At 34.5% G+C, this 25,044-nt stretch overlaps 1 protein-coding gene across 1 annotated transcript; it reads left to right on the top strand.

The window, feature by feature from the left end:
• The first annotated feature begins 22,704 nt into the window (after positions 1-22,704).
• On the top strand, positions 22,705-23,874 carry LOC128127251 (F-box/LRR-repeat protein At4g29420-like). Its single transcript, XM_052765694.1, has one exon. It carries the CDS (start codon positions 22,705-22,707, stop codon positions 23,713-23,715), a length of 1,011 nt encoding a protein of 336 aa, XP_052621654.1. The 3' UTR covers positions 23,716-23,874.
• Positions 23,875-25,044: the final 1,170 nt, after the last annotated feature.

The raw sequence follows: 25,044 nt of genomic DNA on the forward strand, positions 1-25,044 counted from the left end.
GGACTTGAAATGTGTACTCGAACGTACGTGAAGTTAATGTCTCACAAACCGTGGTATAAAAACAGATTTACGTGTTAAAATGTTTGTTTAAATGATCATCCCCTAAGACTGGGATAGCTATGAAAAACGACGTGAAATCTTTAGATATGCATTTGACAATATTTTACCCTTTGCTCAACAGGATACAAATGGAGTAGAGTTTCGTAAATTAAATATGTATATTTTTGATGTAAAAGACAAGTTTGTAAACAAAACATATATATATATATATATATATATATATATATATATATATATATATATATATATATGTGTGTGTGTGTGTGTGTGTGTGTGTGTGTGTGTGTGTGTGTGTGTGTGTATGTATATTTTCGATGTAGAAGACAAGTTTGTAAACAAAACATATATATGTATATGGTTATATATATGTATCAATTTTAAAAGATGATTTGGTATGTTTCGTAATTATTGTTCATATTCTTACGTTTTTATTAGAAACTTTGCATGAAATAATCTTTCAGTTTGATACTAAAGACCTTTTTGTACTTATCACTTTTGTAAAAATGGTAATTAAACATATTTAAATGATTGTGTTTTAACTTCCTCAATGTATAAACATTGCTCAAAAATGTTAGAAGGTGTTAATAAATCTATAAACCACTTTTGACAGTTTTACCCTTTACTGTCCCTGTTTTTAGAAAACTCATAGAAAAATCATCGTAAGTCAAAACTGAATCCGTCACCTCTGAGAGTTTATAAAATGAGTCTAATTTGTTCCTAATTTTTATTATGATTTTTAGTGGTCTCAACCTAGTGTGAAAATGAACATCTTCACAGACTGGTCCGAAATCGCTTCTGAAATGACAGGCCGTTTTATAAAAATCACCATAAATTGTAGAAAAATCGTATGAATGCGTACGAGTAGTCCTTAGAAAGTTATAAACTTGAACTATTTGCATATTGTACAGTTTTGAAAGATATTAAGTTTAAGATGGTCAAAACAGTCCGCGAACAGGACTTAACTTTTCTGTAGAAAGCTGTCATTTAAATTTAAGTTATGTTTAGTGTTCTAACTTGTATTCCCCCCTTAAAACTTGAAGAAAACATGAAAATGTAGGGGTATGAACTCACCTTATGTGAATACTTGAAGAATGGAAGGTTGAAGATGAACTTTTGGTTGTTGGTTTGATGCTCCAAAACAGCCACTCTTTTGGCTATGTTGTTGTCACGAAATTTCATAGCAAAAGAGCAAGAAAAAGGGTAGTTTGCTCACTGTTTTGAATCAGTAATTTTGAGTATCATAACAAGTAACTTCCAGGGGTATTTGGTGGTAAAAATGTCAAGCAAAAGGAAGGTGTAGATGGGTGAAATGGTGGCTGAAACACAAAAGGGACAGCAGCCCTTTAGTTCATGGTTTTAATGGCTTTGGAAGGAAGTTCTTGTGCTTGAAAATGAGATGATGGTTTAGAGTAATTCCATGGAGTATTGGCTGGTCAAATGAGGGTAAAATGAAGAGGAAATTTCGTGGATATGAAGGAGGAAAGAGTTGAAGAGGATAAGGGGACAAAACCTAGACTAGCTTGTGATGGGATGTGAGTTTAAGTGATGTGATCTTGTCTAGCCACTTGCTTGGGTGGTTTCTTAGAGATGGGGTTAGTTAACTAACTAACTACTAGTTATTTAGTTAGTTAGGAGTTCTAGGTAAGGAGAGGGAAGGTATTAATCTCGAAAACTAGAAGAGGGATTAAGAAGCATTCTTAGTAAAATGTCTTAAGTGATTAAACTCTTATTAGTTAAGTTGGCACTTATCTCCACCAATTCTCTTATGTTAATTGATTTAGACATAATAAAACTTACATGAAATCACTTTAATTCATGACCCATAACTAGTCATTCACTAGATAATAATACATATATACAAATACATACATGTATACTTAGTATAAAATAACAATGTAATTTTTGTGTATTTGAACTTTAATGTTTATGTTTTATTATTTTTATTCAAAAACACTTAGATACATTTTAATTATACCTTATAATAATTCATTTTATATTTTAATTTATTTAAATATAAAATTTATTGACCAATGTATAATTTCGTGACATTTAACCGGTTAACCATATCGTTAAACACGTTTTGTCACTTTAGTTCGTATATTTGTCAAATTTAGATCCTACACAACTATTAAGCACACGTTTTACATAGAACCTAACTTAATTATCAACTAGATACATGTTGATACAAAAATTAAGTTTGTTGCGTTCAAATGATTTTATATGCTAATTTTCACAAATCGGTGATGGTTCGTAGTCATACATCATAACGAAATTATCATTAGTTACTTGTTTTATATTTCACAAGAACTTATTTAAATAAAAGAGGTTAAATTCCTTCAACCATTCTTGATAAAATACTCATATTGCTTAATAATCAAAACATAGCATCGTACGATCGTTGCTATTTTTACCAATTGTTACATTCTCCCCCCGTTAATAGAATTTCGCCCCGAAATTCAACTTGTAGACGGGATATCACTAAACAATTTGGGTTTTTTTTTTCATTTGATTCTCGCGTTCCCTAGTGAATTCAGGTCATCGCTTGGCGTTCCAACGGGCCTTCACTATGGGTATGCGGCTTTGTTTCGTCCTTTTGACCTCCTGATCTATGATTTCCACCGGTTCTTCGATGAAGTTTAGACTATCGTTGATTTCAATTTCATCCAGTGGAATAACAAGAGTCTCATCAGACAAGCTCTTCTTCCGATCCTGGGATGCCTTCAATCGTTCACGGGTTTGAACAATCTTCTCTGTAGTTTCTCGTATGATCTGGGGGCTGGTGAGAGTGTTGTTAGGAACTTGCATGTTAGCTATTTGCGTGTCACCTACCTCATCCCATCAAAGAGGTGATCTACACTTGTTTCTGTAGAGAGCTTCGAATGACGCGGCTTTAATGTTAATGTAATAGTTGATGTTGTATAAGGATTCGATGAACGGTTCTTCCTCTTTGTCTTTCAGTTTGAGGGTGATAAAAAGGACTTCTTTAACGACTATTGAAAACACGAGGCGAATCGCCTGTCCCTTATCCAAAATGATAGATAGTGGTATACTATGCAGTCTCGCAATTTTCTTGTGATATGCTCCTGTCAACTTTTCTATTTTTCTTTTTACCCTTGGTCGGTAGAAAGTGTGTGGGTTTGGTTGATTTGTCTACGATCGCTCAAGTGGTAGCATGTCCATCCACTGTCCTAGGTAACTTGTCATGGAGTTCATGGTATGACTCATAACTGATTCATCTATCATCTCATTGTGTTTATAAGTTGTATATAATTAAGATTGAAAAGACAATCGAATCGGTGATTCTATTCTAAGCCCACATCCAAACAAGGAAAAGGATTTAAAGCGGAATTACCAACCCTAAGTCTGTAGAATCTTAATTATATAGGGCTCCAATATATACACTTAGTAATCATAGATTCACTAGTATGGGTCCATAGTCTCTACTTGAGTGGGGTGATTAACTTGGGTGAGATGGCATTTACAACAACCCTTTTCCACAACTACTGCACTTAGGTTGATTTTTGAACTCGGGTTGCCGTACGGATGGTATTCCCAGGAGAATTTATGGGAATATATCGAGAAGGTTATGGGCTTTTTCAACATCCATGATGTTTTTCTCTTCTTGTTTCTTATCCACAACATGGGCTAGGACGGCGTGGTACCTCATGTGTAGGTACTTCTGAGTCTTGTTGTAAAAGGTGAGTCGAGGGATTGTGTCTGGTTTGTCGCCATAGACAACAAGGGTTCTATTACTCGATGGGTTTAGGCAAATGGCCTTTTCTTAATATATGATATTGGTATGGTTAGGAAACTAACTAATACGTTGTTAAATGAAAATGTTGTAAATTTTTATTGTGACCGGTGTTAGGATGATTTGAACGAATTGGTTGATTTAGTGTTAGAGTGCACCCTATGTACACGTCTCTAGTGCTTTTGATTATTCCAATTCTACTGTAAATATTTCGATTAAGTTTTTGAGGTTTTTGGTTGAGAAATTGATTAAATCTACGACTCACAATACTCCTCTCCGCGTTGCTATTATATAGTATCCATGCATATGTGCTATCGGGAATGAACGTACTGGAATCTCAGCGGGGTCTATTACTGCTTTCCCACGCTCTGTTGCTAAAACACTTCCGACGCTCCTGAAATCTTTGTTTTTAGTCTCCGGGAACTCCTTTATGAAATGCCCTACTTCTCCACATCTGTAGCAAGTCCGACTCATCCCAACTTTTTGTGTTCTGGGCGGTCTGTTGAGCCGGCAGCCTACAAAAATTTGTGGTATGCCCCTTTTTCATTACAGTTCTTGCAGTGCATTTCCCTGCACTTTCCTTTGTGATGAAAGCTACACTTGGTGCATTTTGGCAGGTTTCCAACATATGGTCTTGTCGGCACTGAGGTAGTAGGGATGGTGGTGGTATGGAATGTCACTGTTTGTTGTCTTTTGGTAGGTCCTTGATTTGGGGCGTCGTTGCAGGAACATACTCGGGGTGTCCCTGGTTGTTATTACGAATGGAAATTTCGGCGCCGTTCCCGCTTTTGTTTGTGTTGTTAGCGCCGAGGTGTGCCATGACTGCTGTCACGGCGGCTGTTACCGCAATTTGAAATGTTGTAGGGTCTATTTATAAAACTAGTGTTGCACCAGTATGCTGATTACCTTCATGTGTCGGCATGATTCTATTTCGTGAGTGGCCTCCTCTATTCTCAGTTCTGTGACGACTATCCAAGTTGTAGCTGTAAGGGTTCTTTGTCCTATAATGACTATCTCCTTGTCTAAGGAGTGTAGGTGATTCGTATTGTTCTCTTGATCTGCTTGCCGGTCTATGGGTGCTATGGCCTGAAGTATGGTGCAGTGAGTTTATGTCGGTTGTGGATCATCGGTTGTCCTCTCTAGTCTATATGTGTTGCTAGGTAGTTAATTGTGGATCATCGGTTGTCCTCTCCATCTGGTCCCTACTCGGAAATCTTCTTCCTCGTATTTCATCTATTGGTACTCTTCGAAATCTTCTTCTGGATCCTTCTTGATCCATCTATTGGCTTCGGTGGCAGGATAGTAAGGGTCTATGTGGAGATGAAGTCTAGCTGATATGCCTATGCGAGAATAGGGGTAAGAAGCATATGAAGAATCTAAGTGTGTGGTTCTATTGTAACGCAAAATACTCCTATAGTATTTTAAATTTGTATGTTAAAGTTTTCTTTGTATGGTTTGTTGGTAAGTTTTAGACTCGTCATCCACTACGACCATTCATCGGCATACATTGGTCACCTCTTGGATAAATATAGTTGATCAGGCTATATTCATCCCAGACATGATTACATACCCCGAGGCTTACTCGCAGTGTTTAACTTATCTTAATACTTTTTGTTTTGTTGCCAATATGACTCCTTACTAGTATGTTTGTATGCACTTACATTTATCGTGAAATCTCGGTCCATTCCTGGTAGGGGTGTCAATTTATGACACGACACGACAAAAATACACGACACGAAACGAAATTGGGACGAAATCAAAATTCGAATTCGTTTTCGTGTCGTGTTCGTGTCAAGTATAAAAAACACAATGTCGTGTCATGTCGTGTTCGTGTTTAGAAATCCACACGAAATTGACACGATTGAGCATATGTTTGTCGTGTTTTTCGTGTTTGTCGTTTTTATCGTGTTATATATGATTAAATATGAATTAAATAAAATAATAATTATGTAATATTATCTTTGTCGTGTTGTCGTTTTTTAATTGGTTCGTTTTCGTGTTAGTGACAAAAAACACGGCATCGTGTCGTGTCGTGTTCGTGTTACAAAAAACATTGTCGTGTCGTGTCGTGTCAGACAAAAACACGACACGACGGCCCGATTTGACAGGCCTAATTCCTGGTCCTTCTATGGTTGCCTTGTGTATACAGGACATATACAGTCAAGATTAAATAGTCAGTCGAATAAGTGATCTTACCTTATATCCACATTCAAACAAGGAAAAGGAAGTAAAGTGAAAATCACAAATTCTAAGTCTATAAAACTTTTAGTATATACCACCTTAACGTATACACTTAGCAAACATAGACTTAACAGCAAAGGACCCCTAATGTTCCTGTTTTGAAATTGTTAAGTCAGAGAGTTTTAGTCCCTATGTATTTATAGTTTGTATATCTTATGTGGTTTGATATACTTAGCTCACTATAAACAATGCTCTGATACCAATCTGTCACACCCCCAAACCAAAATGGCGGAAACGTTCGGGGGCGGATGACTTCATGTGGTAACGTAACAAATGAATACATAGTAAAGAAAGCAATACAACCAACATATATATAATTGAAAGTTTACATTGTTAAAAGGTACATGTTCAAAACCAATTACATTATGATGCCAAAATATGAATTTAAACTGGCGCCACAGCGTCCCTTCTTCAAAAGCTGTTGGTTACCTGTAATTACTGAATCCCTGGGACATACAAGTAGTTTTGAAAGAGTAGATCAACATTTAAGCTGGTGAGTTTCATAAGTATTAAAAGACAATGTTTGTATGAAATGAAATGTTTTGTCATTGTTTGTTTGTTTCTAGAAAATCCTATATTTTCTACTAGTATAAAAGTAGCCTTCTCTCAAGACCAATGTTTGTTTCTAAAAATGTATGTAAGTGTAAAATAACCAATATGTTTGAAAACCTCGTAAATCAATGCATTTTTAATACCCCATGTGACTTTTATAACCATACTATTGACTCGGAATGCATATACACAATGTTCTTCAGGCGTTGGAATGTTATGACGTTTGTCACCCCAAATGATTGACTGTAGCTAACAGTCAAGGCGCGGGTTGTCAAGCCCGTATAGATCTATACACAAACACCATGTTCCCCCTCCAAGGGATTCTGGTATATAATATAGGACTTGAAATGTGTACTCGAACGTACGTGAAGTTAATGTCTCACAAACCGTGGTATAAAAACAGATTTACGTGTTAAAATGTTCGTTTAAATGATCATCCCCTAAGACTGAGATAGCTATGAAAAACGACGTGAAATCTTTAGATATGCATTTGACAATATTTTACCCTTTGCTCAACAGGATACAAATGGAGTAGAGTTTCGTAAATTAAATATGTATATTTTTGATGTAAAAGACAAGTTTGTAAACAAAACATATATATATATATATATATATATATATATATATATATATATATATATATATATATATATATATATATATATATATTTTCGAAGTAGAAGACAGGTTTGTAAACAAAACATATATATGTATATTTTCGATGTAGAAGACAAGTTTGTAAACAAAACATATATATGTATATGGTTATATATATGTATCAATTTTAAAAGATGATTTGGTATGTTTCGTAATTATTGTTCATATTCTTACGTTTTTATTAGAAACTTTGCATGAAATAATCTTTCAGTTTGATACTAAAGACCTTTTTGTACTTATCACTTTTGTAAAAATGGTAATTAAACATATTTAAATGATTGTGTTTTAACTTCCTCAATGTATAAACATTGCTCAAAAATGTTAGAAGGTGTTAATAAATCTATAAACCACTTTTGATAGTTTTACCCTTTACTGTCCCTGTTTTTAGAAAACTCATAGAAAAATCATCGTAAGTCAAAAGCAGAATCCGTCACCTCTGAGAGTTTATAAAATGAGTCTAATTTGTTCCTAATTTTTATTATGATTTTTAGTGGTCTCAAACTAGTGTGAAAATGAACATCTTCACAGACTGGTCCGAAATCGCTTCTGAAATGACAGGCCGTTTTATAAAAATCATCATAAATTGTAGAAAAATCGTATGAATACGTACGAGTAGTCCTTAGAAAGTTATAAACTTGAACTATTTTCATATTGTACAATTTTGAAAGATATTAAGTTTAAGATGGTCAAAACAGTCCGTTAACAGGACTTAAGTTTTCTGTAGAAAGCTGTCATTTAAATTTAAGTTATGTTTAGTGTTCTAACTTGTATTCCCCCCTTAAAACTTGAAGAAAACATGAAAATGTAGGGGTATGAACTCACCTTATGTGAATACTTGAAGAATGGAAAGTTGAAGATGAACTTTTGGTTGTTGGTTTGATGCTCCAAAACAGCCACTCTTTTGGCTATGTTGTTGTCACGAAATTTCACAGCAAAAGAGCAAGAAAAAGGTTAGTTTGCTCACTGTTTTGAATCAATAATTTTGAGTATCATAACAAGTAACTTCCAGGGGTATTTGGTGGTAAAAATGTCAAGCAAAAGGAAGGTGTAGATGGGTGAAATGGTGGCTGAAACACAAAAGGGACAGCAGCCCTTTAGTTCATGGTTTTAATGGCTTTGGAAGGAAGTTCGTGTGCTTGAAAATGAGATGATGGTTGAGAGTAATTCCATGGAGTATTGGATGGTCAAATGAGGGTAAAATGAAGAGTAAATTTCGTGGATATGAAGGAGGAAAGAGTTGAAAAGGATAAGGGGACAAAACCTAGACTAACTTGTGATGGGATGTGAGTTTAAGTGATGTGATCTTGTCTAGCCACTTGCTTGGGTGGTTTCTTAGAGATGGGGTTAGTTAACTAACTAACTACTAGTTATTTAGTTAGTTTGGAGTTCTAGGTAAGGAGAGGGAAGGTATTAATCTCGAAAACTAGAAGAGGGATTAAGAAGCATTCTTAGTAAAATGTCTTAAGTGATTAAGCACTTATTAGTTAAGTTGGCACTTATCTCCACCAATTCTCTTATCTTAATTGATTTAGACATAATAAAACTTACATGAAATCACTTTAATTCATGACCCATAACTAGTCATTCACTAGATAATAATACATATATACAAATACATACATGTATACTTAGTATAAAATAACAATGTAGTGTTTGTGTATTTGAACTTTAATGTTTATGTTTTATTATTTTTATTCAAAAACACTTAGATACATTTTAATTATACCTTATAATAATTCATTTTATATTTTAATTTATTTAAATATAAAATTTATTGACCAATGTATAATTTCGTGACATTTAACCGGTTAACCATATCGTTAAACACGTTTTGTCACTTTGGTTCGTATATTTGTCAAATTTAGATCCTACACAACTATTAAGCACACGTTTTACATAGAACCTAACTTAATTATCAACTAGATACATGTTGATACAAAAATTAAGTTTGTTGCGTTCAAATGATGTTACATGCTAATTTTCACAAATCGGTGATGGTTCGTAGTCATACATCATAACGAAATTATCATTAGTTACTTGTTTTATATTTCACAAGAACTTATTTAAATAAAAGAGGTTAAATTCCTTCAACCATTCTTGATAAAATACTCATATTGCTTAATAATCAAAACATAGCATCGTACGATCGTTGCTATTTTTACCAATTGTTACAAGATCAGACTTTGTAATACGTAATATTAGGGCAAGATGAATAATTAATGAGATACGTCAATTATGGAGTGACGGCTCAATAAATATCAATGAATGCGGAATGAACCCTAATCACTTCTTTTACAGAAAAGATGTGTATGAATTACACAGTCTCCTGCTCTAATACCAATTGATGAGTTGAAAAACTCTTTGATCGTTTAGATCTCACACAGGTTAATCAGAATAATGCAAACAGAATAATAAACAAGAGAATGAATCAATAATGAGCTGAATGATTCAATAGATTCAAGCCTCAGCAGAACTCGATGAAAAACTTCCACTTTAGAGGCTTTTAGGGTTACAATCGATAAAACTATAATCGCTATGAATGATTGACTGAAACAACTACGTACAAAGATGCATGCAAGCATCTATAAATACAAAACCCTAATAATTAAATCACGGATGGACAAGCCCAATCTGGATACAAAATTGGACTAAGGACCGAGCCCAAGACGCAACACATAATGGACCCAACAAAAAGTTTTATTTTGAATTATTTAAATTCTAAACCCTAGTGTTTTGAAATGTTTCAAAACTTTCCCTCCAGTTTTGGAATTTAAAAGTTGATTAAAAGTTTAATTTTGAAATGTTAAATTCTAAAACCCTAGTAATTTGAAAAGTTCAAATCACACCCTTATGGTTTTATTAATTAATTAAAGTGTATAATTAAAGGTGATTTAATAAACCCATAAAGTTTTGGTTTACATTTAATTAAATTAAAAGTACAATTTACTAAATTGAACCACCTAGTATTTTAAGAGTGTAAAATACACCCTATACTATATATAACATTAAAAGTCTAATATATATATATATATATATATATATATATATATATATATATATATATATATATATATGTATATATATGTATGTATGAGTAAACAGTCAACCTTACCGTTAGTAGGTCTCATTCACGAAGCTGGTCTATAAGGGGTGTTTAAGGAAATTGCATATAAAATGGCGATTGAATGGGTATCTAGTCTTACACACCGCACTCTTGACTAGTGGAGGGTCGTTAGCCGAATGGGTAGGATAGGATAGAAACCTTCCATTATAAGTATAATGAAGTACAAAGTAACTAAATGCTTATACAAATTCCCAAATCATATTTACTTTAGGCAAAATGTGAAATTGTATGCTAACCCATGGAATTACACTTCGTACCCTTGTCAAACGTTAGTGGAGCGTGTGTGGTTAACCGACACACTAATTTAGGGATGACATTGGTGGAGAAGGGTGGCTCGATGTTTATCATAGATCAATGGAGCGTGTGTGGCTTACCGGCACATTGATTAGGTGATAGTAGCACTGGGTGCACCACGTGATTTGTATGGTTATTCATACCTTGTTTCTGATCCTCGGCATCCCAGTCACAAATAGTAGGGCATAATCGAGATTAAACATGCCATTGAAAAGTTTAATGAATCTCTAAAGATCTTGGAGTTTCAATTCATTTAAAACTTAAACTTTTTTTTTCGTTTTTCATGGTGGAAATTGGTAAATCGTCATTTACCTACCTTTAAATATTCTGCAACTAGATTATGGCATCCCTCTTCTAGGTTGTAGAATATTGTGTTGGATCCTAGCCTTAATAACTCATTTAGGTGTTTTATTAAGGACTCAATCAACTTAACTTGAATTTTCTCCCATTTTGTAGATGTCTGAATCTTACAATGGTCTTCCCAAATCCTTTGGAACAAGCTTTCCAAATGAAGATGACGTTCCGAGATACGATCAAGGAAATGAGAGTCATGCTTCACTTCCTCCACCTCCTCTAATAGTTCTCCCTGACCCACAAGTTCAAAGGCTTGAAAAGTTCAAGCTCACTCAAGCCCTTTTGGCAAGTAAACATAAAGATGGGAAACCTGTGTGTACACACGTCTTAGAGATGAAGTCACACATTGATAGGTTAAGCATGTTGGGTGTCGAGATTTCAAGTGATTTGGTTGTTGACTGGGTTCTTCAGTCACTTAGTGAATCATATAGTGAGTTCATTAGAGAGTAATATATGATGGATCACGACGTGACCCTCATTGATCTCACCTATTTGCTTATAGCTGCTGAATCAGCAATAATTTGGCGTGCTGGTCTAGCAAATTTGTCTGGTGAGTCAAACTTCCAAACTTCAATGGACACTGGCAACATTGGAAGTCTAGAAAGAACTAAGTCTGTGATTGTCCATTGTGTTGTGCCAAAGGAGTCCATTTGCTTTTATTTCCAAGAGAAGGGGCATTGGAGACGAAGCTGCCTTGTTTACCCGAGAGATCTAAGAGGCAGGAGAGTCAAGACGTATGGATATGCTTCAGGTAAAATCCATTAACTAACTCTTTTAAGTTCCTATTCTAGATTCTTAATACATGATGTGATAAGATTACATTTTGATGTTTTGTAGGATCGAAGAAAAGAGAGGAAGCTTAAGGGAAGAAGTGAGCTGAATCTAATCATGAAGAAATGGATTTCGATCGCATTGCTTTAAGATTGGATTCTGGATCTACTACTTGGAGTTAGAATAGATTGCTAAGAAATATGTAATAACATACTTTTTCAGTTGAATTGCATTGTAAGGACAACCTTTTCCACAATAAAATAAATTTTGATTTTGTATTATTTATTTATCCTTACAATGGTGTGTATGAAAAATTGATGTTTGAAGGTTTCTATTATTAGCAATAATGGATTTGATTCTTAATTATGTTATTTGTGGAAATGTCGAGAATTTACCAAATAGAGAGTTTCTCATCGCCCAAGTTTCAATTGAATAGAAACTTGGAATCATACAACTTGGTTGCGTGATGAATGAGAAATTTCATATTTGGAAATTAGACTAATTCTTTGACAAAGTGTCAAGTGAAGGACTAGGAAATCAAGTACACTAGGTTGTGTGTTGATTTAGTCCACCACAGGAGTGATAAAAATTAATCGACATGAATTACTAAAGTTTAGTAAATACGATTATATTTATAAGAATAAGTGTAATTCTGAGTTTATTGAAAGAGTTTCAATGAATAGTAGAACGAAGAAAGAAGAATCAAGTTGGCAGAAAGATAAAAGTTTCTCTATTCTAAGAAGAAGGGAGAGTAACTTTTATTGTGTTTTATGATAAGTCTTAATGATTAAGAACCATATATCAATTGATTCTCTAAGTGAATCTTAGTACATTTGTATGTCTAAGAAGAGGAATCGGGAATTGTGGAATTGGTTAAATCAAGAAGTTAATCATACTTCGTTCAAATATTGAATCTTAGAGTCGTACTCCAAGATTGCAATTGAGTGACAAGTCTTAAGTAGGTTTATAACACTCATCAAATGTGGAATTTGGAAAAGGTTTTCTTATTCTTTCACATTTAAAATTGGTAAGTTGTGATGTCTTGGATAAGACAAAGACCAACTAGGACCAATTTGTGAAGTGTTTTGTCTTGATAAAAGCTACACTAACTCTTGAATATTTGTTTGTCAAGAAATGTTTCTTGATAAGAGAATCTTATATGTCAAGGAGTCAGTGGGAGTTTTAATGGTTTTGAAAAAGTTTCAAGAACAAATCAAGAATAAACCTTATCGATCATCACTAGCACACGACTTGAGGTTTATAATCTATTGCGTTGACATTATTTTGTTTCTATGTCATTCCAATTGAGTTAATTATGCATGTGAGTTCTATGAGTTCTCATTTGAATGCATAAAGACAAAGTACCTTGATCGATGGAAAGTACATTGATATGTAAGGATAAGTTGTTAAACTACTTGGAAGACATGGTGGGCACTCGTGTTACCATAAGGCAAGAAATCAAGATTAAGAAAGTTCAGTCCATATGAGTTTGGATTTGTCGCAAACTTTGGCTTTGGCAAATTCACATGGATACGAACTCATACACCATAAAATTCAAGTGTTATAAGATTCCCTCCTTCATAAAAATGACTGTGACAAAATGCTTTCACTAAGAGAGTTTTTTAAGAAGATAGCAATTGAGAAAATTGTATTCTCAAATTCGATTATGGTTACGACATCCCTTTCCATAGTTCGAATTGTGAGATTTGGCAATTAGTTTGAACATTTGGAACTTAGTAACATAAGTTCTGAATTGTTTAGACACACATATGAGCCATCTAAGGCAAAGGTGTATAAGTTTAAGAAGCTTAGATAAAGGCTTATCGAAGCATCTGGTATTAGAAATATGTACTTCAGAAATTCAATAGTCATTATTTTCTAGAAGTCCAGCTGTTTTCTGAATACATGTCAAAGCTAGTGGGAGTATAAGTGTTATGCTTATACGATAATAACCATCATGATAGTGGGAGCATAAGTGTCACGCTTTTATGATTATTATGGCAAATATTGCAAGTTAGCAATATTAATTATAGAAAAACAAAGATTCAATTTGCAAAGTTGCATGGTTTGAAAAGTTTTTTTTTGCTATAATTAAGGGAGAGAATATTATACTTCGTTTCAAAATCTAAAGCTTAGATTGAGAAATTTTTAATAAATTTAGTCAAAGGATACATTATGTGTTCTCAAATTTTGATTATGATTACGACATCTCTCTTCATAGTTTGAATTGTGAGAACGTGACACATAAAATATTATGGCAGAAGATAGATAAAGTATCATATCTTTATGTAAGACATTATGCATCAGGTCCCATACGCTTCGGGTATAGGATCGATTGCAAATGCTATAATATTTGACCATTCTTGAATTTTCCAAATGTCTAGCGCATTAAGAAGGAAAAAGGACTAGAATCGGTTTTGACTAAAATAATTAAACAACTATCAAAGGACGATCCAAAGTTCGCTGAGGATTGGTCGCTTGTGAGTTACTGGAAGTATGGTATTGGATGGATCATATTGACATTATTATGAATAGATAAGATTCTATTAAGAATGAGTTGTCATATGGAAAATGTGGAGATGTTTCCATATTGAGAGTTGGATATTGAGAATCTATGTCTAGATTAGAAACTTTTATGCAAGAAGGATGTTCAAAGGAATGTACTTTCAATGTGAGACTTCATGTCTGTGGAATTGTCTTGTAACAATTTCCGATAAAGTACTTTGTAATTTCATTGGCCGAGTCTTGGTGACTTTTGTGCTATAACTTTGCGAAAGGATCATTGCATAAAATGTTAGAATCCAGCATATTCTAGTAGTGGCAAGAACCTTGTGTTCTAACACTAATGATAAGAATTGGGAATTGTGAAATGAGCATCATTGGAAAAGTTTTTCAATTGATCTATTTCACAAAGTAAGGACCATAGGAAACATAGTGTGCATGCTTTGTGCATGGGCAGCTATTGTTGTAATTTGAGAAATAAGTTGATTTTCTGAAACAGTAAACGATAAATAATGAGTAATCCATATGGTGGTTAAATAGAAGTGTTTTATTTACTCTCACAAGTTTGGGGCCATATAAGATTAAGTATTATTATTCTGTTTTAGTTTGCATGTTTTGACTTCCAGAATAACTGGGTTATTCAAACCTCCACAGTCGGTCATACGTTGGAAGTAAGTATGAAGGAAGACTGTTATGAAGAGTCTGTAGATTGTCTGAAGAGGTTAGACATAGCACAAGTTTGCTGTAGAGTTCATGATTACTTTGATAAGATTGGAGTATTGGATTAAACCTACGTTCACTTGGATCACATCATGGATTTATCATGGGTGATTAGTGAGACGATAACATTGTATATTCTTGAAACTAAGACGTGTGAGTTGTTATTTGTTGGTCGGTTGCACATTGATAATAAGTAAACGCACGAGTAACTTGGTGTTATAAAACTTATTGTTGTGTGCGATTCGATTAGTAAATGCAAGCGAGCATTTGAGTTGAGGTTTATCCATTCCTTTTACCTAAAGTAGGATAAAAGCGATATATGTGGTCCCCTTGATGATTTAGTGATGTCACCTAAGCGCTTGGCCAAGCCGGGACTAAGTTGACGTGTTCAATTGTAGTATGTTGTCAGTCGTCATAAATCAGAAGTCGGGAAACAGTATAGAGAGAATGATTGAAATTCATGTCTTATGTCTATACGATATCTTGAGAATAGAGGAATATATAATCCCTTATCTAAAGGACACACTATCTGATAAGATCAGATCTGACAGTGGCTTTTGAAAGCTACGATTGTTGATCAGGTTCTGAAGTCATACGGAAAATAGGTATTAGACTTATCCAAGTGGGAGACTGTTGGATTAGTGTCTAAGTCCATAACTATCTTGGTATGTACTTGACCCGATTATGAGCATGGTCCTTTTGGGTTGCCTTTACCATAGCAATATGTAAGATGAATTAAGGAGAAAAAGGTTTAATTATGATTTATTAATATATTATAAGAATAATATATTAAAGGAGAAATCATATTGTTTAATTAATATTAGTCAAGAATTAATTAAGAATTAATTTTATGGCTAAAAGAGATTAATTAAACTTAAGGGACTGAAATTGTAATTATAAGATAATTGCAAGAGTGGGCTAATGGACACCATAGAGTGGAGTGGACGAAATTTATGGGGAAGCCCATAAGATTTCGTCCATGACTCTAAAGAAAGAGATCCATGGGCTGCTTAGGGCCTAAGCGGTAAAATTAGGGTTTCCTAGTTGAAAACCCTAATAGCCTACATGTATATAAAGGGCCCTTATGCCCCAAAAACGTGGAAAATAGTTCCTGTAGGGTTTCTAGATGTTTTGGGCAGCTTCCTCTCTTCTCCTCTTCATCCAAGTTGCTTAGTGGTGTTTGTGACTCTATTAGAGGTGCAACACTTGAGGCACTAAGCTTTTGATGCCAATCAAAGCAAGGAATTGATTGGTATTGCAATATAACAATCAAAGGTAATTACTAAACTCTTATTTCAGTTCTTTTATGATAGATCTAGGGTTTATAGCTTTGGATATTCAATTGCATGTTCATTAGACAAACTAGATCCAAAAGCTATTAGGGTTTACATGTACACCATATGATTGTTGTATTGCTCCCATCATAACCTATTATTGACACTGGTGACCAATCAGAGACCGATGACTATGAAGGGTTTCTTGATGTTGGTTTCATGTCATACGTTGTTGTTCCTATTGTTCCCTTAAATGTTGTCTACCCTAATTCTTACTTTAAGGGGGGAGATTCCTCAAGGAACTAATAGTGACACATTGACTCTAACAATGATTAGATCAATCTCGAAAGTGGAAGACTTCCTTCTTTGAGGGAGTTCATGTCGTGGAAGCTGATAGCTCTTTTGCTGCTTGGTACTGGCGATCCTTTAACAACTCCTCCTAAAAAAAGCAAGCTCATCTTTTATCTAATAAATTAGCATAAACATGGATGTTACCTATTAAGAAAGTTAAAGAAATCATGTTAGAGTATAATATTGATGTTCGACAAAAGAAAGTAGCAAGAAAAGAAGAACGTTTCTCTGCCAAACTTGCTCAAGCTCTTGCTTCCGCTGATGAGAGTGCTAATGTTCAAAGCACTGATAATCAATTCAAGAAAATCTTCAATAATAATGTGGAGAAACAACACATAGTTTCAGAATTGAATTACTGAATCGATAGGAAGAAGTTTGGAGACGTTCTTACTTGCAAATCAAATCCCGATCCCATCATCAAAGTAAGATACACCAAACCAAGAAACGAGTCACTAAAGCTTCACTTGGCCAGGAAGAAGACTGAATATGAATAAACTTAGGTTGTATTTGAACATGAGCTAGTCAAATTTGGCTACAAAGAGTAGATGAAAATTCAATAAAGTATTAACAAACACAAGGGTATTAATGCTCAAGAAGTAAAGTTGGCAAGTAGCTACTCAACAAAGTCAATAAGCTGAACCTTGTACTATCAGCTCGTCCCATCAAGACCATCCTCCTTAGGAAAAATACGTGCTCCCAGACAATCCAATATCATGTGCCAGTATCTCTGTAACTTAGTAGAAGACCGGATGAACTTAATCTTGATCAATTCAGATGGGTTAAGCCTGAGATCTTGAAAGAAGCTGACAAGTCCTACAATGGCTCTTTTGATGACTCTAAAGAAGATTAGTTTTGACATAATTAGATAAGGGGATATTGTAAGGTCATACCTTGTCACACCACAAAACCGAGAACGGCGGAATACGTTCTAGGGTGGAGGACGTCATGTACAGTATCATAACAATGCATAATAGTAAAAACAAGCAACAACATCTGTTGCATTATCATCATAATTGTAATACAAGCATGTTCTATACAGTTTGTTAGACACCAAAAGTATAAATAAAATAAAAGATGAGTCTTGTAAGAGCTCTATCTTCTCAAAAGTTGCATCAGTACCTGCCTATTGTTGACGTGAGAATACAAGTTATTTTGAAAACGAGTATCAACATAAAGCTGGTCAGTTCATAAGTATTTAGTGTCTTTGCTTGTATAAAAAGTGTTTTCAATCATGTAGTAAAATAGCTGTTATCAAAGTTTTGAAAATAATATGATCTCTAGAAAATCCTATATTTTCCAGCATAAGTGGTCTTCTACCCAGACTCGGTTATTTGTAAGTTTGATCCTTTAGAAATGTAAAAGTTTTCCCAAGGAAATTATTAATATGAAAATATAGCATTAGGCTTCATTCATGTAAGGTAATTGGGAAAATAATGTTTTACCCCAGTAATATCATTGCCGACTAAATGTAATAAAATGCAGGCTCCAGGTAGTATTAAATGTACAATACACCTCAGGGAGTCTGTTTGGCCTTTAATTCATAATGTGTTAGATAAAGGTTAGAATGTGGACTCGTACGTAACCATGCTGATTGACGATCGAATAACTGATGACCCTCCAGGTTATATGTAGTATGGTGACATTTTGTCATCCCTCGGCCTAGTCGGCGCGTCTGTAGCTAGCAGTCAGGATGTGGGAGTGTCTGTCCCGTATAGATCTATACATATAATGCCCGCTCTCCCTCCAAGAGACTCTGGTTACACGGTGTTAACACAATGAAGTGTCGTATCGAGAAGTAGAATATCACATTCTGTTTTAGTATATTCTCTTGTATTAGTGTATAATGTACTTCTTGGTATAATGTATTGAGTGTTCTCTTATATAGTATTTAGTACCCTCGTTGTACAGTATTAATCATGTATCAACTCATAACAATACTAACTATAGTAAGTATCATGGTAATAATAGTAACGAGTGGAAATCCTTAACTATACCTATTATAATTAAATATAAGTGTTAGCTGTGTGCCTTTGGTACACAAAGGTATTGAACTTGAAATGAAGGCTTTTATATCCAACACAAATATATATGATATATAACTAAGAAATCAACGACAGTCGGACAGATAACAAAGTACCGTAAGTCCACAATCAAACAAGAACAGGAAGTAAGGTGAGCTATCAGTCCTAAGTCCTTCAAGTCTTACTTATATAAATATATTGATGTAGATATGGTTTGGGAAAACAAAGGAAGTTTGAAAGAGTTTGGAAATTGTTTTTATAAAAATTTTCACGTGGGAAATGAGTTAAATAAACATTTAGAATAGTTTTGTTGTCAAAGCAATTCAAAAATATAGAAAATCCCTTTAGTTGCAAGCTATAAATCACATGTTGTTGATACTATAGCATGTTGGATTCAACTTGTATTCCCCCATATAAGCATTCAAAAACGTTTGAAAGGTTAATTAAGAGGTATGAACTCACAGTTTGACGTAGGGTTCGAGTGTGCGGTCGATATGAGTGCTGAGTGTCAACGGATGCTCTGAACGCAAGTGGTCCCTATTAGTCATATGGTGACACATATATGAGTTAGAGTTAGGGTGTTTCATGACTAAACATGATGGGGAATCACCCTAAGGGCTTTGAATCACTAAGGCTAAGTGTCCCATGTTCCATATTTAATGATCTATGCAAGTTTAAGGCCAAATATGAGTATTAGAGTGGGTGTCTGGCCATAAAAGTGAGTGTGCGGCTAGGGAATGCGGCCAGACTTGTGTGTGTGAGGCTGCACATTGGAGTGTGTGGCCGTACAGGGGGTATGTGCAGCCGTACACTCCTGGTTTGAGCCCAAAATGTCGATTGTGAGGGGTTTCAGGTGTTAAAGTAAGTCTTAGATCGATAATAGAGGCCATACCCTCACTTTGGAGGATGTTTTGAGTGTGTGTGGCCACCTGATGAAGGTGTGCAGCCGCACTCCTTCAAGGGGTGAAGAACACGAAGAACACTATGAGTTTTAAGCTTGGATTCAAGTGTTTTACCTCGATAACAAGCTAAAAGATGAAGTTCTTCACGTTTGGGAGGCCTTCTAAGTGTTCTTGGACGACTTTTATAGAGAAAGAGAGTAGAGAGAGAGAAAAGGTGCAACCAAAAGTGAATAGAAAAGGGTCCTCTACTATATATAGGGTCGGGTGTGAGGCTGGAGGGGGGTTTGCGGTTGGGTGTGCGGCTGGCTGGCCGCACACACCTCTCTTGGCGTGTTTGGCTTGATTTTGTGATACAACACCCTTCCTAACCCTTCTTAAGGCCCAAATCTATGATATACTAAGCCTAAAGCACTCGTGCGGACCCAACATTCTGCTAAAAGATGTTAAATTCAAGTGAATTATAGATATATGGATCGATTATACAATGTAAAAGTGTCGGGTTGTCACACACCTTATGATATGATGAATGAAACACTCTATACAATTGTCAGTGTCAAAGTATTCATTACTACCATAGCTAACGTACCAAGCTTATCAACGTAAGTACATAGTATATTTATTCTATTATAATCTTTTGTATATTAGGTAATGATATAGATAAGTATAAAATAGATAGCAGATTCGTTATCTTTATAATGAAGATAAGTTATTATTATATATAAGATACAATCCCTTTAATCATGGGATTCACATGTATATATTAATATGTAATCTACATTAGGGTAAACCCTATGTAGAGATTTCGGCTTTGCTTTAATCGTCTTTATGACAACCCGTATTCTTGGTGAAGACAAAACCCTTTCTTGGTGAAAGAACAATTTGGAGAACTCTTTGTTTTATTTACTTTTTGTTCTTTATTTTCTTAGATTAAGTTTTACTTTCATCTTTATACTTGAAGTGTATCCGATCGATACAAACCTTCGGCAACAACCAACATCGTTGGACAATCTTGTAGAGCCTACCGTACATAGTGTATATAAAGACAAAACCCTTTCTTGGTGAAAGAACAATTTGATTGGTTTTGCTTCGCTTGAGTTTTGGACACGGTTATAGGCAAATAGTCATGAAGGATAGTTGTCATGTGATGTAAGTAATATAATTATTTGATTATTACATACTATGCTTCTAAAAACAATACTTACTTTAGTGCAAAACAATTAATTGGCAGCACATCATGATGTGGATCTTATTATTGCTAGAGTGTAGATCGGATGATGCTCGGTGGACGGTTGTATCGTCAGCTTTCAACATTGATACATTTGAATGAAGTGATATGGTTGACACATTCGTTTTGTGTCATGTATTCTTATCACGTTGTGTGACTTTTTGACACCCCTACTTTAACCCAACTATTTTCCAACTATGAACATATGCGGAAGTCTCATCAACTTTTTGTCTATTCAGCAAATGAAAAACATGAAAACACATGAAACATGCCGGTCGAATGATTCAATTTGCAACAAAATCAGGATTTCAGTTAAATTAGACAATGTAATCTTCTAGGTTTCAAATATGTTAGTTTGACGTATCCAACATGGTAGTAAATTATAAATAAATAAATAAATAAAAACTCACTTAAACCGTTTTGAATATCGATCAACTGAATATTATAAAAAAATATATATTGTTCTGAATGAAATACTTGTCGGTAATCGCTTCAAAACATTTGCGGTCAAACTTAGTAACAATGTCGTTGAAAAAAATGTGTTAAAGAGTCGAAAATGAAAAAATAAATATTATATACGAAGATTTCTTATATATATGAGGTTTAAAAAATAGATAAAAAATACTGTAAATAAAAAGAAAAGAAAAATGACATTTTATTTATTTATTTATTTACAGAAAACACTCTTGTTTAACAAAAAAGTATTATAATATCTTCGATTGTTAACTTTTGAACTGTATTTTGTCTAGAAGTGCTAAGCAATCTTTACAGATAAATGATTTAAATTAAAAAGATTTTCTATAAATAGTAAATAGTTAAGGGGCAATAATGAACAATACTCAAAGCTTGAGAAGTAAACGTAAATTGAAAAGGCATAAATATGTAACAAATCCATTTTCCCTTTGTACATCTTTCACTGCTTGCATGGAGACTCTTCCTGAAATTCTAGTGTTCGAAATACTGAGTCGAGTCGACGACTCGGCGGCCGTAGCTTGCTGCCGAGCTGCGTGGAAGACTTTCAATACTCTCTCTCCAGGTCTTCATTCTATAAATCTACAATGGCCATTGTCAGGTTGCATCGAATCAAGATCTAGGGTTTCAAATGCTTCAAGTTCTTCCCAAATAACTTCCCCTCTCAAGACGATTTTCCTCAATCTTCTATCGAACTTGACAGTTGTTGAATCGGTGCGTATCGGCGTCAAGAACAAACCCCGAGATCTGTTGCACGTTGACGTTGAAGATAAGGCAAATGATCTGCACCTCACCGATTGGGATTTCATTATGGAGTGGCTGCCTCGGGTTTCCGGATCGTTGAAAACCCTTTCAATTTCTGATTTTTGGGCTCAGTCATTTCACCGTCGATCGAATGTTTTATTTCTGGTGTCTGCTTACTGTAAGTTCTTTATATGCTGGATTTTTTTTTCTTCATATTCTATAGTGACGCTGTTGCGATATTGCGAAGTCCATCCTTTTAAATGATAAGATCCGTCACAGATCTGATCTGCAATAACGGAAATTCTGTACCTTTTTAGGGTTCTTAATATCACCTACCGTTACTTTTTTGGTAAACTGTAGTCGATTAATCTTGAATTTTTGGCTGAAGTAATTACGATCTTTCAAGAAATGGATAAAGTTAGTGTCAATTGCTGTTCTTTTGTTTACTGTAAGCATTTGAGTTTGCATCAAGTGTAAGGATAAAGATTCCCTCGGTACCTCATAAACAATGGTTATTTATAACTCTTATTCTTTCATTTCTACCATATTCTTCTAATAAGCTATCAATTCCAATAATGTAATCAACTGTTTTTTAGAATCTTTATGATTTGTATTTAGTTTAATCTTTTATCGGACCAAATTATCCTTGAAAAAGGTTATTAATGATCATCATTTTTCATAATACATGATATGGCATACTTTGAAGTTGTTCCTCATTGGGTATTCTTAATGTTCCTGTTTGTTTTCCTTGATTCAGGTCACAATCTTGTTGAATTAGAGGTGAAGAATGCATGGCTTTCTGTGGACAATCTGAATCAGATGTTAATGGTAACAAGTTTAACACTCGAATCCATGCGATTAAATGACAAGGAATTAACCCAGTTGAATAAGTCCTTCCCTAATCTTCAAGTTTTTAACTTGATAGATGTTAGAGGATTTAAACTACCCAAAATCCATCTTCTCCACCTAAAAACATGTCACTGGACTATAACTGATGCTCCACCATTTATAAATGTTATCGCACCCAACCTTATCACACTCAGAATCGAGTGTAAAAAGCGTGCTGCAATTCGTGTTGAAGCTCCATTGTTAACTCACTTCCATCTTTCCATTCCTCATGCGGACCCACTTTTACTCAGAAGGTATGGGAGTATAAAAACAGCTTGGATTGAGGCTTCACTCATTTACCCCTTACTTGCTCAGCTTCGATATACAGATACCCTAGATCATCTAACTTTGGATTCACTAGGTTTGATTAGAGGGCCTTTTGGAATATTCAAATTTACCCTACAGAATTTGATCAATATTTTCCCCAACATGACTTCTTTATGTTTTCGGTCAAGGGCATGGTCGGCATTTCAGACGAGGGCTAGCATATTTGGGATTGGGATGGAAGGATTGAAAACTTTTTGTGGGTATCTGATGATAGTTGACCTTTCATCGACTTTATATTCGGTTGCTTATGTACTGGATCAATGCTATAACTTGGTAGATGTCTCTTTACTTATCCACCGTAATGTTTCTTCTAATGTATCGAAAGATTTTATGCGGACATGCATGCTGAGGTGGCCTAAACTAAATTGGAGATGGGGAACATGGGAGGAAGGAAAGGAAGATTCTTGGATTAGTGATGAAGATTTAATGCAAATATCATCTTACAAGAAGCCTGAGCTTCGATGTGTAAAGAAACAAAGACGTTGAGAAGATGTGGAGAAAGGTATTTAGATGGTTGCATGTTTTGGAATGTTGTTGTTTGTTATGGTAGTATGTTTATATCAATCGAGGGTTTAAAAACGATCGTATGTGGATGCTTATGCGTATGCGTATGCGCATAATATAAGTTTAATTAATTATATTATATTGTTTTCTCAGTCTATATGTTTTTCTATATATAGTTTTCTGCGTTGCATTTGATGTTTATTAGCAAAAACTTGTTTCAACACTATAGACAAAGATATGAAGTGTACTCATAATTAACAAAAACGTGTTTCTTTTTTCGTTTCATTGTTGATGTTATAGACAAACATTCCTCTTCCTTGTAGGGTAATTGACATTTGAATGTTTCTTTTGGAGATGTAAACAAAATATGATTTCGGGAAGCTTGAAAATGTAATTCCTTCAATGTACCGGGTGCTTCACGCTTTCAATGACTTTATGAATGGTTTTGATCTTCATGAGTTTAATTTGAGTAGGCATAAAGTATACATGGATGAATGAGTGTGCTACCAAAACGAGTAAACTAGAAAATATCATTTTTTGTTCTTTTCTAAACAATTGGCCCAATGCAGCGGTGGTTGTGCTTCATATGAAGCTTTCCAATCACTGCCTGACTATTCTCTCTTGCTTATTCCAGGATTTCGGCCTACACCCTTTAGATTCTTGAACTCTTGGTTGTTGATTAATGGACTCTCAATTGTTATCGAGGCATGGTTTTTTATTATGTTTCATCGTAAATCGGATTGTGCTGTGGCATGTATAATTAAAGATGTCAAACATGAGATTAAAGACCTGCTATGTCTTAAATTCGAAAAACAACAATGATATGGGTATTTCCAATAAACAGGTTGACAAAAATGAGTAATTGATCGCCAAGACTCGAGATCTTGCGTACTCTGAAAGGTTGGAAAATATATTCATTAACAAAGGAAGTGCTCAACTAAGAGATTGTTGAGAATCAAGTATTTAAACAAAAATCTATGATTAAATGGGAGATCGAACAAGCCGAAATTTCCAAATTTTCCAAAACGTATTAATAATAATGGAATGTGTGAAAGAATTAAAGGGTTATCTTAGATGGACAATGTATTTATGATCCTTCTAAGATCAAATTGGAAGCTTTTCGCTTTTTTGTTGACAAGTTCAATGAAAACTTGGCGTCTTATTGAAAGTTTGTCACTAATTTTTTCTACAATCATTTTAACGAATCAACCTCCTTTAGTAAGGGATGAAATTCGTATTTTATTATGGTTTCCCGCAAGGTCAAATACCTTATCATTATTAGAGGTTTCATGATGATGAGTCTTGTCGGCT

This window comes from Lactuca sativa, chromosome 7 (assembly GCF_002870075.4).
Source record: "Lactuca sativa cultivar Salinas chromosome 7, Lsat_Salinas_v11, whole genome shotgun sequence".
Classification (NCBI taxonomy): Eukaryota; Viridiplantae; Streptophyta; class Magnoliopsida; order Asterales; family Asteraceae; genus Lactuca; species Lactuca sativa.

Excerpts from the sequence above, each read along its gene's own strand:
- LOC128127251 (XM_052765694.1), top strand. The coding sequence starts at position 22,705 with ATGGCATACTTTGAAGTTGTTCCTCATTGGGTATTCTTAATGTTCCTG.